This window comes from Telopea speciosissima, chromosome 7, assembly GCF_018873765.1.
Source record: "Telopea speciosissima isolate NSW1024214 ecotype Mountain lineage chromosome 7, Tspe_v1, whole genome shotgun sequence".
Taxonomy (NCBI): Eukaryota; Viridiplantae; Streptophyta; class Magnoliopsida; order Proteales; family Proteaceae; genus Telopea; species Telopea speciosissima.
Window position 1 is genome coordinate 15,827,439 of NC_057922.1, and position 16,053 is coordinate 15,843,491.

Below are 16,053 nucleotides of genomic sequence, written 5' to 3' on the forward strand. Positions count from 1 at the left end.
GAAATAGTAGCGCAAAAGGCAAGCTTTCCAACCGTGTCACAAATCGAGTTTCCACCAAAAGTCATGTGAATCCAAACCCATTCCCGAGAGAGCGGAAAAGGTCTTCTACGAGCAGGCCAGCAATGGTGGAGAACCCGATTCCAGATGGAGGCAGCAAAGGGGCAAGTGAAGAAAAGATGATCTATGTCTTCATGGCCATTCCAGCAAAGACAGCATCTAGGAGAGACTTGCATGTGGCGTTGGATGAGTTAGGCGCAGGTTTAATTAGGGATAATAATGTAATTTTCTTTTTCTTTTATCTTTATCTTGTTAGAGTCGTTAGTAGCAAGTTAGAGTCCAAAATTTGTTTCAGACTTTCAGTTTAGATTAGTTGGAGTCAAATTCTATTTCAGTTTCAAAGTAGGAATAGGAATTTTTTTCTTTTAATTCTATAAAAGAGCATGTGTTCCCACGTTGGAGTTAGTTTTTGGAATAAAATTTTATTTGGGTTAGACTGATGGCTGCCATGAGCTGTGCGTACCTCCTTTCCCTCCTCTGACCTCCTTCTTCTGTTCTTCTTATTTTTACCCTCATCTGCTACTTCCCCTGTTCACGGTGTTAGCATTGGTTCATGGGTTTTCTCTCTGCTGGGCAGTACTACCAGAATCAAGAAGGAGCTTGCTGAACCATTAATCTTTACCGAACAGCTCAGAGATCTGGGTTGACGGGAAACTGCCCAAAAGCGACTCAAGCCTCTGAAGATTCATCTTGATTCTTGAACCCCCCCCCCCCCACTAACAGCTGTGAGAGTCGAAGCCTGCAACTGAACTGTAGCATCTTCTACCGCCAGCTGCAACTCCCAGTCCTTCAACCTCAATCTGGTTGCTGATTGGATCTCTGTTGGGGTGTAATCCTGAAGTATTTCCATCACCTACTTACCATTAAAACCCTAGGATAAACAGAGCATCCCCAAAGGAGTTCCTTTCTTCAAAACCCTGCTGGGTTGTGCTAGAGGTACGAGACGACCTCTTCAACTACCCCTTTCCATGATTCCTTAACCCTTCTATTTTATTTATTTAGTTTCCCTTAATACCCCTCCCTTTCTTCCATATTCTCCTTGGTCCTATTTTATTTCTAATTCCTAGTTTACCATTTCTACCCTAACGTTGAATCCTTTGCTTATGTTTTGAAGTCCTAACAATTACAATTCTGCCATCCACTAATGAACTTCTTATTTACAGAATTGCCACCTCTCTATTAAACATTGAATTATTTACTGTTTTGCCACTTGTGCACTTGATTTGAGTTGTCTAACACTTGGCTGGGGCCCGTAAGAGATCCGAGTAGGGTTTCAGGATCTCAGATCCTCACCACCCATGTTTCTCTAAGACCATAACTCCTCTCTTCTATCCCAGGGAATGCTAGAATGTGAGAGATTCTCCTAAGTCGTGTAAAGAAAAATAGATGAAACATCATTTAAAGAGTGGATCACCCATCGCCAGTATGTCACTTACACCTTTATCCTCTCCATGACCCTCCTCATTCAAACCTCCCCCTAATGCCCAATGGAGTGAGAGGCTCAAAGGCCTGAAACCATGTCTGACCACTACGTCTTTGGGAAATACTGAATCCAGATTGAACACAATTAAGAAATGAAACCATACAATTTTAGAAGAGTACTACACTACTACCCAAGAAACAGATGATTGAGGATTCCCCATCCTCCTCAGATGTGATGCACATAAAAGCAATGAGGTAACACCTTGCCCTCAACTGATAAGTATCCGCCATCATGATTTTTTGGTGGCTGATCTCCCACCCTAAAACTTGGCATTTCAAAGGGGGAATGAGTATTTCCAGAGAACCCAAGGAAAATGGCCATGTGTTTTCCCAGATCCTTGAAAAAAATGACATAAAACAACAAAAACTGATTTGGAAGTAAACCCTCTTGTCCTGCTGGTCTTGAGCCACAAACACATCATGCAAACTTTCTAACAGATTTTAGACATTTAAAGTTCTTTTTCCCTAAATCCCTAATTACCACTCCTCAACCCACCAGGCTCCACAACCACATAATGCTCAGGCCTCACAGTTCTAATGGTGAAGTTTGGCATTGAGTACAGCCAAGGGAAATCTCTCAAGGGGCATACCCCTCCCCAACCAAAGATCTTCCCAAAACTTAACTGTCTCCATCACCCACATCATGTATAATTGATGTGACAATGAAAAGCAAAATTCTACCAATGCAATTTCAGGGAGCCCTCAATGAGGCCCTATCCGCCTTGTTTCTATGCCAACCGATAAAAGACATGCCATAAAGGGAAGCATAGTTTGAAATCTTGGTGCCTTGACCAAAATTTCGATGGTGTATCTCAGTTTCACCCTGCTCAGAACGAAACCACCAGCAACTTGACAGGTTTACAAGGTTTCAGTCAATTTCAGTGAAATGACCGAAAGTCCGAAACAGCCGAAATTTCACTCAAAATATTTGAAATTTTGTACTGCTTTGCATTTATATGGTTCTTCATTCCTATACAATATTTCAATTATTTTTATTGAATGTACTATGATATAGGACTAAATTGTGTAGAATAGGCTACATAAGGAAAAGGAAACAGTAGGCCATGGCATACACTACAAACCTAGGGTCTGAAGCCAAACTACCACTTTGGGGATTTTTTTTCCAATCTTACTGATTCAAACATGTAAACATGCTTAATAGGCACTACAACAAGTTTTAGGGCAAGATTCCATCATTTGACCACCGAATGGCCATTTCAAGTTGGTTTGTGAAATTTTGAGCCCATTTCGTAGATTTCGACAGTATATATTGGTTTTTGGAACCTTGGATGGAAGTGATCACTTCATGTCATAAAGAATCTTGTTCCTCAGATATCTCAAAATGCACTTTGGTAACAAAGAAATGTTTTTGATCTCACATTACCAATTTCTAAACCCCCTTCACCCCAAACATAGACAATGCTTCCTAACCAAGGAAGAGTCTCCTCTCCCCAGGTTCACATAAAAAAAATTCCCTAATGGTTCTCTCAATGATGTTGATCACCATTCTAGGAATCCTAAAACCCAACAAGTAGTACACTGGAAGGCTGGCCAAAGTAGATTTTCTCAATGTGATTCTACCTCCCAAAGACAAGTGGTCAACCACTATTACCGTACTACTGAATTAGAAGGTCTTAAAACGAAAATGGTCCTGGATTATCCCCCCAGAGGAAGTCCAAGATACACATTGGCAAGCCAACAACTTTTTTTTTTTTTGGGGTGAATAAAAATTTCTTTACTGAAGAAGGAGAAAGGATTTACAGGGGCCCCGAAAGAGGAAGAAACAAAACAGCCGCTCAAATAAGAGGGCTAGTAGGAACTAAAGAGACAGAAGAGAGACCCCAGGATACAACAATGTGCCTGTTCCTTGGGGAATCAATACAAGAAGGAGGAGCAAAAGATAACTTGGATTTCAACTGACTATGTACCTGCTGTAATGCACGTTTCAAATTGTAAAAATGAATCGTCGAGTCATATGTTGCAATACCCACAAATGTCCGAGGACCTTCCTGCAGCAACAAATCAGGAAAATGCATTAATCACCAAGACAGAGATCTTCTTTTCATGCATATAATGACTTTCTACAGTTCGATCTTCCCCAAAGAATACTAGAATATGCTGGAATTAATTTACATGCATATATTAGTATGGAAATATACGAGTCCTATCACTCATCCCTACGAGCCATCTTGCCCTCATTGTACTACCTAACATTGCCATGCCACCGCTAAGTATTATCTCATGAAACCATAACTTTCTACCCGAAGAACGAATTTCCCACTGTAACCCCTCCCCCAGAAAAATCATATCCTTAAATATTTTGATAAAAAGGAAAAAAGTACTAATTAGACAGCTCTTCCAAGAACTCTTTTTAGTTTAGCTGGAAATTTAACAGAAAATCCAAGTTTTTAAAAGTAAGAATTCAGTTGCAAGAGGAGAGTCCTTGCTTTTATGAAGATTGTTTAATATATTATTAATAGAAAATTAATTATAGGGAACCAATTCTGTGAGTGGTCCACTGCACCACATTCTATGGAGGGAAGATGCATCCAGCTTTGTATAATAGAAAAGATAAAAGGTTCCGTGCACGGACCTGTCCCCCTTCTCACAAAAAGGGGTCGAAAAGACAAATCCCCCCCCCCCTTATTTGACGCATCGTAATCCCCACCCCTCATGTGACCATGCATGAAAACCTCCTCCAACAGAAAAATACAAGGGCAGCGCCCAACTTTACACCTTTTCTTAAAGCAAAATAGATCTGTTTGAATGCAGGCCTAGCATCAGAACTTTTCCAAAGATTCATTACAAATAAATTATAAAATAAAAAAAGGAACAGAATAATGGAAAATAGAAAATTTTCTCTTCCTATTGGTCAAAGTAAAATTTGGTTTAAAAAAAATGACATCAGATTACTTCTTCTCTTTTGATTCATGAAATTCCATTCAGATGCATCAATGCATTCCCTATTCCCAAGGAAAATGGCAGTCACAAGTATTAGCTAGGCAGACATACCCAAATATTACAAATATTCCCAAAGCCTAGACATTCACTGTATACATGGACTTACAGGAAGGTCTGCAATAACTTGGTTGATTGCGCTGCATGCAGCTGCGGTTGCACCAGTCTGTATAGCATTCATGGATACATCAATAAGGAAGAAAAATACAGCAGGCATTGGATCCCGAACCTGAAATAAAATGGAAACATGCAAAAAGTCAAACATCCCATAACCCAAAGAAAACAAAGAACAAAGGAATAACCTTAGGGAAACAACAACATAAACAAGGAAAACTGTCCAATAATATCTCTCTCAAATAAAGATAAGATTAAGAACCAGTTACAAAATCTTCAATGAGAAAATAAGTATTTGCTTCTCTCAAATAATGAAAACAAGGGCCAGTAAGATCTAGCAAAATAAAATACTTCTATGATGACCATCAGTAAATGGTCAAGTTAATTAACGGACAAAAAGCCCAAGTAACTCTTGGCCCTACAACATCAGTCAGTAATCAGTCCAATTCATAAGACCACATTACAAACTGTCAAATGACCTTTGAAGAGTTAAGCATTATTGTCCCTTCCATAGTTGTTACGGCGTCACGGCGATCCAAGTCGGTGGAGGGGTGTCACGTCGATATATCGCATGTCGACCATGTTTTATTTTTTATTTTCTCTATTTTTAATGGTTTAATAGATGTATACTCAAGCCATGTTTTATTTTTTCTCTATTGTTTCTCAAGTTTTCAGGATGGCAATCTTGTAATTAAGCAGAATCTAAGAAAGGGCATAAAAGGGTTTTGATTTAATGACTAAGGGTAAACTTGGAGGGATGTGTAAAGTATGGACAAAGGGGAATAAAAGAAGAGAAGGGTACTTTAGGAAAAAGGAAAAAATAAGGGTTTGTAATAACCCACGATCGGATCTATGGTTATCTTCAACCTGGGACGGAAAAAGGCAAAGTACGAAGGAGATAACTCCTTCAACTCTTCTCGGTCCAGACGTCCAGTCTAAACCTTCAAGCAAAGCATCGCCACATCATGTTCTATCAATTCCAGCAAGAACTCATCACAGAAATCAACTAAGCAAGGAGTATTTAATACCTGGAATCAGATCTGGCGACTTCTTAGTTGCAAAACAGAGACAGAGAGACAGGAAAAAGATATCGAAGAGGGAAAGAGAGACTAGAAGAAGAAATCGAAGAGGGAAAGAAGAAATAAAGAAGAAATCGAAGAGAGAAGGCAGAAATCGAAGAGGGAAAGAGAGATAGGACGACGAAATCAAAGGACGCCATGGCGTAGGTCGCCATGCAGGCTTCTCCAACGCCAGGACGCCATGGCGGCGCCATGGCGACGCCATGACAACTATGGTCCCTTCTCCATATTGTCCCTTCTCCATCATATCAGCTATTACCTGTATTGGGCAAAGGTAATCTCTCTAGCATTTGACAAGGCTATACAATATCTTTGTTGCATTTAGTAATTACCATGTGATTATACACAGGAAAATCCAGCAGAGAAGCAGCTTTATCAAGCAATATCCTATACCCTTTGTTTAGTAAAAATGCCATGGGTGTTTTCATTGTTGTCAGCCCAATCAACACACTCCAAAGATGATAGGTGGATTGCCGAGGTCAAAGCATGGCCAATCGTGGAGAAGAGGCCAAGTCTCAGCAAAATCAAGTGTGAAACTGCCCAGATTCTACATCGAATGAAGGGTACTCGACGGGGAGTGCATGTTAGTCGACACTCTCGACGTCGAGTGGAGTATGTTTTGTGTCCATATGCATGTCTAACAAACTCGACACACAGTAGTTTTTGTATGACACATAAAGAGGGCTGTCAACGGAGAGACTATGTCAATCGACGCATGTCCGAGGTCGAGCAAATCACATCAAGTGTCGAACACGGCAACATGAGAACGAACTTGGTTAAGTAATCCTTGGCTATCTAAGTTGGCCATTGGCACATACAAAGAGAGAGAGAGATCCCCACTCAAGAGAGAAGGAGAAAAGCAGAAGCTCTAAGCAAAGAAGCCCTAAAAGGATTCCTTGAACCCACATTGAGTGTGCATGATTTAAGAAGGATTATTCAAGTTCTTGAAAGACATCATCAAGGGTTTGTGAAGAGAGGAGAAGAAGAACACCACCATAAACCACGGGTTTGTGAAGAAGACAAGGAAAGTTCTACCCATTCAAGAATGTGTTTGAAGCTCCAAGGGATTTGAGGTGGAGATTGTGAGTGGAAAAAAACAAGGAGAAGCATCTCATTGTAGGTAACCTTTCAATTTGTGATTTCTATATTGTTAGGGTATTTGACTGCATACAAGATGTTTGACGAAATGCCACAATCAATACATTGGGCTTGTACTAGGCATTTGCACATGCCATTAATTGTAATCATTGTAGCTATCAAGTGGGTGCTTAGTAGAGGGGTTGTAGACTTGTAGCTCCTTTGTGGTGGGTGCCACATAAAGTCAAGGGTAGATGTTCCCCTGTAGTTTTTTTTTTTTTTTTTTTTTTTTTTTTTTGGGTGAATAAAAGAATTCATTACCAAAGAGAGAGAAAAAAAAAAAAAAAAAAAAAAGAGGAGCCCCCAAGGGGAAATTGCAAGAGCAAACAGCTAGCCAAAGCCTCGGCTAATGGGACCTGGAGCAACAAAAGAGACATTAGAGAGACCCCAAGATACAACAATAAGTCTGTTCCTTGGGGTGTCTGAACAAAAAGAGGGAGGAACTAACAAAACCTTCAAGCTATTTTCAAAAGAAATGGAATCCCAAATCTGTTGATAAGAACGAGAATTGGAGGCCCATTTCCTGATATTATGCTCCATCCAAATATAATTGAGGGCAGCACAGAAAGCCATTTTCCCAACTATGTCACAAATAGAGGATCCGGCATAGGTCATATCCACCCCAATCCATTCTCTTGAGAAAGGGAGAATTCTTCTATGGGCAGGCCAGCATTTGCTCAGAATACCTTTCCAAATGGCCTTCGAAGTAGGGCACTCAAAAAATAGGTGGTTCTAGTCTTCCACATTACTTCAGCATAGGCAACAAGTAGGGGAGACTTGGATCTGACGACTGCGAAGAAAGGCCTGAGTTGGAAGACAGTTGGTGAAGACTCTCCAGGCTGTGAAGCAATGGCGGGGGATATGATGCTTGAACCAGAGAAGATTCCTCCAAACAGCCGTCGGGCCTTTCCACCGAATGAGATTCCAAGCTGCTTTGGAAGAGAACAAGAGCGTGCTGTTTGCAGACCAGGAAACACAATCACCTCTAGCTGGCAGTCTTCTGGAGATGGACTGAAGGTCATTCCAAATTTGGATAAGAGCCGGGGAAGAGGAAGAGGGGGGAGCCCATTCATCATGATCGAGGATGTCCGCTACTAGAGCTTGTACTAACATAAATCAGGAGTTGTAGCTCCTTTGTGGTGGATGCCACATAAACTGGGGGTCGGCGCACCCTGCGGTGGGTGCTGCTAAGTTGTATTCATGTATTGTGCATTGCACTGCAGCCGGATTTGAGTTGTAGCCCAAACGGTCATTTGTACCATGGATGTAGCCACACTGGCAATCCACATATATTGTTTTGTATATGCTTCCTTCCTTGTGGTTTGTGCTTTGCATGTGGTTATGTGGATGTGATGGTTGTGCAATTGCCAGCTCAACGTGTGAGGTTCCCCTTGTCGGCTAGGAAAGTTGTGAAAGAGCTTTGTCACTGATTCACCCCCCTCTCGGTAACAACCTGAGTTCAACATCTTTTTCATCTAAGATGTTCTAAATAAAGAAGACGTTTAACATAACCATTTTTTGCAACAGAACATACTATAAACTTCAGGTTAAGGGCATCATCAGAACAGAGTTGTATATCATCAAAATATGTTTGAGCTCCGAAGCCCCAATAGCAGCCACAGCACAACTGAATGGGATGTTACCTATACTTCATTTGGAAATCCCCTTCCCTCCAACAAAAATTATATAGAATATCCAAAAAAAAAAATCAATGTAACCGACATAGAACAAATAAGAAAGCCAATTAATATAGGAATGGCAAACATCAAATAAATCAATAAATTAACTAACCAAGTATTCCTTTGTTGCAACAAATTCAACAGTACCCCTACATAACTCAGGCCTCTCATCGGCATCTCTACGCCTACCATCTGGTCCCAAATTGCAGTGGTACTCACGAGGTGTCTCATCAGTAAAGCCTGCAAGAAAACAGCAAATGTCACATATTTGAAACCTCGAAAAGAACTGATATATACGCACTTAAAATCCAAAGGATTCAAACATTAAAAAAGGACAGGGAGAGAGAAAGAAATATGGTACATGAGTTCACGTATGTGGATTGGAAATGGAGTTCAGGTATGTAGATTGGGCATGGGTATGTGTCAAGGAGTCAGATCCATCTAACTCCTAAAATTTCAAAAACGTGGGATATGTGTCCAAAATTGGGTATGAAACGGGGAATTGCCCAAATATAGGTCACTAATCCAAGAACATGATGTATATTATAAGCCCCTATGGGTTCAATTGTGAAACATATTTTTATGAGGTTCAAGTATAATTGTTAAGGTTTAAATATAAATAAAAAGCCCCCAATGCTTCATCGTAAATCGTAAATCCCAAAAGGACTTAACCACAAACTAACAGAACTTATTCCCATTTCAATCAATAAATTATAAAATGAGATTAAAGGCTTAGCCCATGATTTGGAGCATAGAACTCCCGCTTGATGGACAGGCAAGTGACATCACCACTCAAATTCTCAATGCTGAAGATGAAAGACTAAGAAGCAGCGACAGGCAACAGCTGGCACACTTTGTTTTCTCCTTCCTCTTCTTCCTTGAACATTCTTTTTTTGTTTCTTTTGCCGAGGGGCTGCCCCTCCCTTTTCTTCTTCGTCCGCTACCTAATATTCTGTTTCCTTGACAAAATAGGGGTGCAAGCCAGGTGAAGAGGACCGAACACACATTCCACACCCATATCCATGCCATGTGGTGTCAACACAGAAACATAGCCACGCACACATATATACACACACACACACACAGTAAGTTCCATCCATAATTGTGAACTTTACTTGAAAGACAATAGGTCTGAACAACTATTGTAAAGTTGAAGTTTCTAAAAATAACTGTACACATTAAGCAAAAATCTCCACGAAATAAAGTGTGGCATCCCCATCGTAAATAGCAAATTGAATAATTCCTAGCTCATGTCTAAATAGAATAATGATTAATATACCTTCGTAAAATGTAGCACAAAAAAATATATATCCCAAATCCATAAAATCAAAAATTATTTATACTTACCACATAAGTTGCAAATGAAACGCCTTCCTTGATCAATGAATTTCATGAAAGGATTTATGTACCCTTTGCAACGAGAACATCGAACAGGTCCACTATCCCCAAAATCAATAACCTAGAAAAGAATATAAAATACAATATTCAAAAGTCAACACAATATGATATCTGGATTAGAATATTCATGGTTAGCAACATCATCATTGTTATAATGAGATTCAGAGTGAGGATTTATTATTAGCAACAAAATCACCTTAATGCCACCCATAGAGTGCACTAATCAGCCATAAACTCTGAACAGTAGCAGGTCATTCATAGTTCATACACAATGTTAACATAAAGAACTTTGTTGATCAGCCTTAGTGTAACCTATAGTTTCCAGGACACTGCAAGGATACATGGCTCAGGATCTGATTGTGGACTATTCCTGGGAATACTGATCAGGTACATGATTGATCAGCCAATTCAGTGAGCAGAACGAACCAGAAGCAAGCACTAAGGATGATAAATCTCTATGCAAAGACAGTATACTCTGCATCGTATTCAAGTGTGGATGAACTTACATAACCTTGCCAATCCCACACAGATCAGATCTTGGTCACAACAGTACTGATATAGATCAGGCAATCCCATTAGTATCCATAAAGCCTAGAAACAATGGACCAAACATGGAAGGGAAGCCACTTCAGAACCTCCTACCCATGAGCTTGTCTGTGGCAAATGAGTTGGCTAAAGACCACCACTAAAAGAAAATCCCCATCCTTGGAAAGACATCCCCTATTATTTATCTACATAAACTTTTACATTACTAAGTAGTGATAGGAATCAGTTCCACCCCTTGAGGTGTATAAAAGGAGGTTCATGGGCTTACATTTATGATCCCAACTCTTATTTGGAACTATCATGAATTTGTAGGACCTGCATAGGAGCTGGGGTGATTATGGGGCCCACATTTTTGCACCTAAGAGGCAAGATGCTAGGCAGCAAGGACACATTGGCACTTTAACTGTTCGCTTTTGGTCATGGGTATTTTCATGATTTTGGGTTGAGTATTTTTGTAACTTTTTTTTTTTGGGTGAATTTTTTGTAACTTTCATTAAAGATTATTTTTGTAAGTTTGTTGTTTTATAGTTCCTTAGTGTCTAAGTTTCCTATTACTAAGAGATTTTAATTTTCCTTGTTACTCAAGAGTTCAAATTCCCAAGACGTGAAGCCTACGTTACTCGGAGGCAAAATTTCTTATCCTCATCTTTTCCTCACGAAAGTCCACATATAAATTTAGCAACTCCTTTTTCACAGGAATGAAAATCAGAAAAATACAAAATATGGATGTTTCTCCTATGGAGATATGATTGTTTCTATTTCTAGGCATGAGTGTCCACTGTCCAGTATCTTTCTTCTTCTTCACTTTATCTTCTGCAATTCCTTCACAACCTGTATTCTCTCACCCATCCAACAGCCAGGCCTGTTTCTCTTACCCCCAACTCAAGAATTAGCTTGAAAGACTTGGCTACTTTCTCAAGCTAGCATCCAAATACTGTGTTCCAATAAACCAAACAATAAATCCTCAGGCCAAACGGCCCCAGATCTAGCTGGTATAGGAAGAATAATACCTGATCTAGCGTATTTATTTGCAGCACGTGGGAAGGTGATGCGGCAACTCCAACCGATGGATAGAGAGGACATGATCTGGATTAGCCACATGTCAAATTTCAGAGCCTAACTCAATGATATACCCTCCCGTGTATTGCATGAATCACCGTGTTAGTCCATGCATGCCTGCTGGTACTCCAACCACTACTGTGCACTCTGCCATAGTCGTGATTTTTCAAAGCTCTATTTTCCCACTTCGTGAACTCCAATTTGACAGAAATTTGATATGTGAGCATGAGACCTTGGGATCTACCTGCCCACAAAATTTTAGCACCATCCTAGCTCCATGTGGCAGAACTAAGTGCCGGTCGAGAGATTCTTCCTAGATCCACTAGACCAGGAATCCCGCTTAAACATTTCAAATTTGCAAGAACCCAAAGTGCTTTCTCACCATAAACCTCTATTTCCCACCATAAAACTCAACCTTGTTGCCCCCAAAGTTAAACCATACATTTCCCTTTCCTACTTCTATCATCCTACATCCTGATTTCATACTTTGATAGTGCAAAAGTTAAAGAACCTGCAACACTAAGTTAATTCTCTTGAGTCCATGAAATGATGAGGGCTAGGGACCTGAAAGCTCTCCCATCATCAAATGAACACAAAGACCAATGGTACCAACATGTAGGAACTCCCACATCATGCTGAACATGATTTTAATCACACAAAGGTCTTCTCCACAGACCAAAACACGCAGATTTGGTGCAACTTAATCAATTTTTCACCTCTACTTGACATGATACTGAGGATGTGGATGTCTGCCACTGCATATCCAGTGTAACATATTTCCCAAGTGTTTGCACCATGTTTTCCTAATGACAGCTATTTCTACACACTGCCACCAGACCTACCCCACAACAGGTAGAAATGGCTGGGAAAACATAGTGGAAACAGTCAGTAAATGCTGTACTCTGCCCCTCCCTGGGGCAGTTGAATAAAATCACAAGCCATTTTCCATCCCAAGTATATAGAAATGGTAGGCACTGGGAGTGAGTGAACTAATCGGGGAGGAAGTGGCAACTACCTCTCTATAGAAGGGAAAGGGAAGGTTTATCCCCTCATAATGATGGTAGAGTCTCTCCGGGAGGTCTAATAGTAGTCACATCACGTCCTCCCGCTCTTACTCAGGATAGCTAGCGCGAGGAATACTACTATCTGTACTCCATCGAAGAGATGGAAGTTGGCTAAGAAGATCAAAGCCTAAAAGGAGATCTCTTCCTGGGAGAGTTGATCCTAAGACTCTATGGCTGCAACAAGGGTAGGGAAGAGTTTAATTTGGACAGGTTCTTTGGATATGAGGTCGACTACCATTGTGAGCATCTCTCAAGGATAGGGCTCCTCCTCAATCATGTTACCAGCACCTCGTCCAAGCAATGCTTCCTCCAGCTCAGAGGTTACACTTCGAACCTCCAAGTCCACTAAAGTTGATTACTTGTACGAAATCAACTACACTCCGGACTCCGAGAAGATCTACCCTACAAACATCCCCGTCATTAACTCATACAGTGTCTTTCCAAAGAACCCGACCTCCTTCACCAAGAAGATTAGATCTATCGTTGATCCTTCAAAGACTCCAGAATTGAAGGAATATGTGCAAGCTTCCCCTTTTCCCAGAACCAAGTCACTGCTTCCGGCAAAGAGCAATACTTCCCCATTGAAATAGCCCCAGATCTTATCCACCAGTGGATAACTCTTGGCTATATGCATCTTCACATTGGAGGCATTCGGATTGCTCTCACATTAAAGGCTTACCAATTGCCTCAAAAATTGATCTTCTTGACACCCGGTTCAAGAGATATGCTCATGCCACCATCGTCAACATTCAGACCACGCTCAACTCCAGAACAGTATTCTTTATGTTGTATCCCAATTACAACATTGCCCTGAGCGATCCAAAGCTTCCAGATGCTTTGCAGTTTTTTGTCCAAATCACAGGTGCACCATAGGTAGAATCATCAATAGCGGCAACTCTCCACTACCAGATGTGCTACAGGTTGCAAAATCACTCATTCGACCTCAACACTGGTCATATTGATGATGCACTATTCCTCAAGATTGACTCAGATCAGATTCCGATAGTCACCTATGTGCCTCGCCAACTCTCCACGGCTGAACTGGTCAAATTGATCCCTGAATCGTGAATCACTTCATATGAGCAGAACCAAGAGGCTGCACCACCGCTACCCCCTATGGTTGCGACCAATCCCTCTTATCAAAGACTTGAAGACGGAAGAGTCTCAGTCTCTTTTCCCAGACCCACAGATATGAGCCTCGTGCTTCCATTTTTCCCAACCGACCCCAAGCCTCACCTACATAATGTACCCATTAAGGCATTTGACAATGCCGGTGAACCGATTTATGAGTTCCAAAGCCCCTCAAGACACAAGTGGTTTGAAATCTGCGATTGTGCAGATTGTTGCAATGACTCAGAAGATGAAGAGCCAAGGCGATCGCGATCTCGATCTCAGAGAAAGAAAAAGAAGGCTCCAGATCCCCTTTGGCAACGGTACAAAGCAGGCTGCCCCAATGTTGGTCCCCTTGGATATGACCCAGGAAAGTATCAGTTCATTCCTGAATGACTTGCTTTGGTTGGGTTGACATCTTCATTCTTCTTGAATGGCAGACGAATGAAAAACTTAGGATTCTACCAAAGAGGGTGAGCACATTTGTCCAAAAATTCCGTATGAGAATTTGCACATGATTTGGACAATATTTGCTACTGGATATCTGCAAGAGTTGCTGGAAGAAAAAGATTAAAAAGATTTGTCCAGGGCAAAAACTGCTTCTTGTATGTCAAGCCATCTGCACTCCATCGAAGAGATGGAAGTTGGCTAAGAAGATCAAAGCCTAAAAGGAGATCTCTTCCTGGGAGAGTTGATCCCATTGTTGGAAATCTCACAAGCAGCACTTCCAAGTGGCAAACGGTCAAGTTTTTACAGTCGACCTCATATCCAAAGAACCTGTCCAAATAAAACTCTTCCCTACCCTTGTTGTCCACCATAAAGTAGTTCGAATGTGTTAGAGAAAAAGTATCCTTAAAGAAAATAGTATCCTTGCTGAAGGTTTCCCGAGATAAACTAGCAGGGTATAGAACAGCCTTTCGCCTGAAAACCCCCCCTCTAATCCCAAGGGACTTTATCGGCAAGAATCCTATTTTACTGGATTTGTCAATCCATAGTTTTTTGATAAGGAGGATCCTCAAAGAGGCAACCTTAGAGCATACTTACCGGATGACTAAAGAACTCAAATAGCTAACCATTAGAGCAGTGCCCTCTTGGATAAGGCAAAGAAGAGAGTTAAGCTACCATGGCTCTGATACCATTCTCTTAGGCTACCATGGGTACGGACTAAGAATTTAGTCAATGCAATCTGTAAGGATGACCCTTCTTGAACTTCTTCAGTTGTAAGCCATGCATGGAATTCTGAGACTCTTTGAGGCCATTTGGAATAAGGAATATCATCCAAAGTGAAGAATTGCCTGGGTTCCTGGGTAAAGAATTGTGGCTGTGGAGGAGTATCACCTGCTGAAGGGAGATTTTCCACCATGTCTTCTTCATCAGTGAGGTGCTCAGTATGTTAGGTATGGTCACTCTGTTCCTGAGTTGCAAAGAGAGGAACTGGGTCTGGGGTGTCTGAGTCAGTCTCAAAGGAGAGAGAAAGGAAAGGGTAGGATTTAGGAGGACTCTGAGAAGGTTGAATAGTCAAGTTTTTTAGGAAAGAACTCGAGAGGATTCGGGTTTTCTGGAGGGGATTACATGGGGTAAGGAGGATCGTTGTAGTAACCGTGCGGTAGGAGCGGTGGAAGGTAAGGTTGAAATGGAGGGGGCCTTTGTCCGAGGAGATCGAGACGGGCGTGTGGCCTAGCTTAGGTCGAGTCGGTCTCAAAGGAGAGAGAAAGGAAAGGGTAGGATTTAGGAGGACTCGAGAAGGTTGAATAGTCAAGTTTTTAGGAAAGAACTGAGAGGATTCGGGTTTTCTGCTTGACGGAGGGGATTACATGGGGGTAAGGAGGTACTGGTTGTAGTAACCGTTGCGGTAGGAGCTGGTGGAAGGTAAGGTTGAAATGGAGGGGGCCTTTGTCGCTGAGGAGATCGAGACTGGTGGCTGTGTGGCCTAGCTTTAGACTTAGACTTGGTCAAATTTCGTTGTTGCTGCTGAAGTTCCTTTAGCATTTCTGTGGGAAATGTGTGGGGTCCATCAGATGTAAGGGAGATTAGAATCTGCATAGTTCCTGGAAAAGCAGGGAAGAATGGGGTGTAGGTGGTCATGGCTGGTGTTTGAGTTGGAGGAGGCTTTGGAATCGGGGCTTGCAAGGTTTGAAGCTGATTTTTAAGCTGTTTCTTCTCTTTTTCTCGGATAGAGATAAGAAGAGAGGCATGTGTCATATGCTTCACAGTAGTAGCAATGTGCATTAACTTATGATGGAGAACTTCAATCCTTTGCTTGAGATAGCTGATGTTCAGGCTCTGTTCTTGGAATTGCAAAGTCGCATGCTCCTGATATGAAACAATCTTTTGTACGTACTGGTTCTGGACAATAGCATTCTCAGCTTG

The 16,053-nt window shown here is 41.3% G+C and overlaps 1 protein-coding gene across 2 annotated transcripts in view; it reads right to left on the reverse strand.

Annotated features, from left to right (window-relative positions):
* LOC122667013 (protein transport protein Sec24-like At4g32640) overlaps nt 1–16,053 on the reverse strand; it is a 65,663-nt gene that overhangs the window by 32,323 nt on the left and 17,287 nt on the right. For both annotated transcript variants that reach the window (XM_043863161.1, XM_043863162.1), the window contains exons 6-9: nt 9,854–9,965; nt 8,619–8,746; nt 4,607–4,726; nt 3,468–3,548 (exon numbers count right to left, since the gene is read on the reverse strand). In XM_043863161.1, the coding sequence (XP_043719096.1) occupies nt 3,468–3,548; nt 4,607–4,726; nt 8,619–8,746; nt 9,854–9,965 (441 nt within the window). The remainder of the gene's footprint in view (nt 1–3,467; nt 3,549–4,606; nt 4,727–8,618; nt 8,747–9,853; nt 9,966–16,053) is intronic.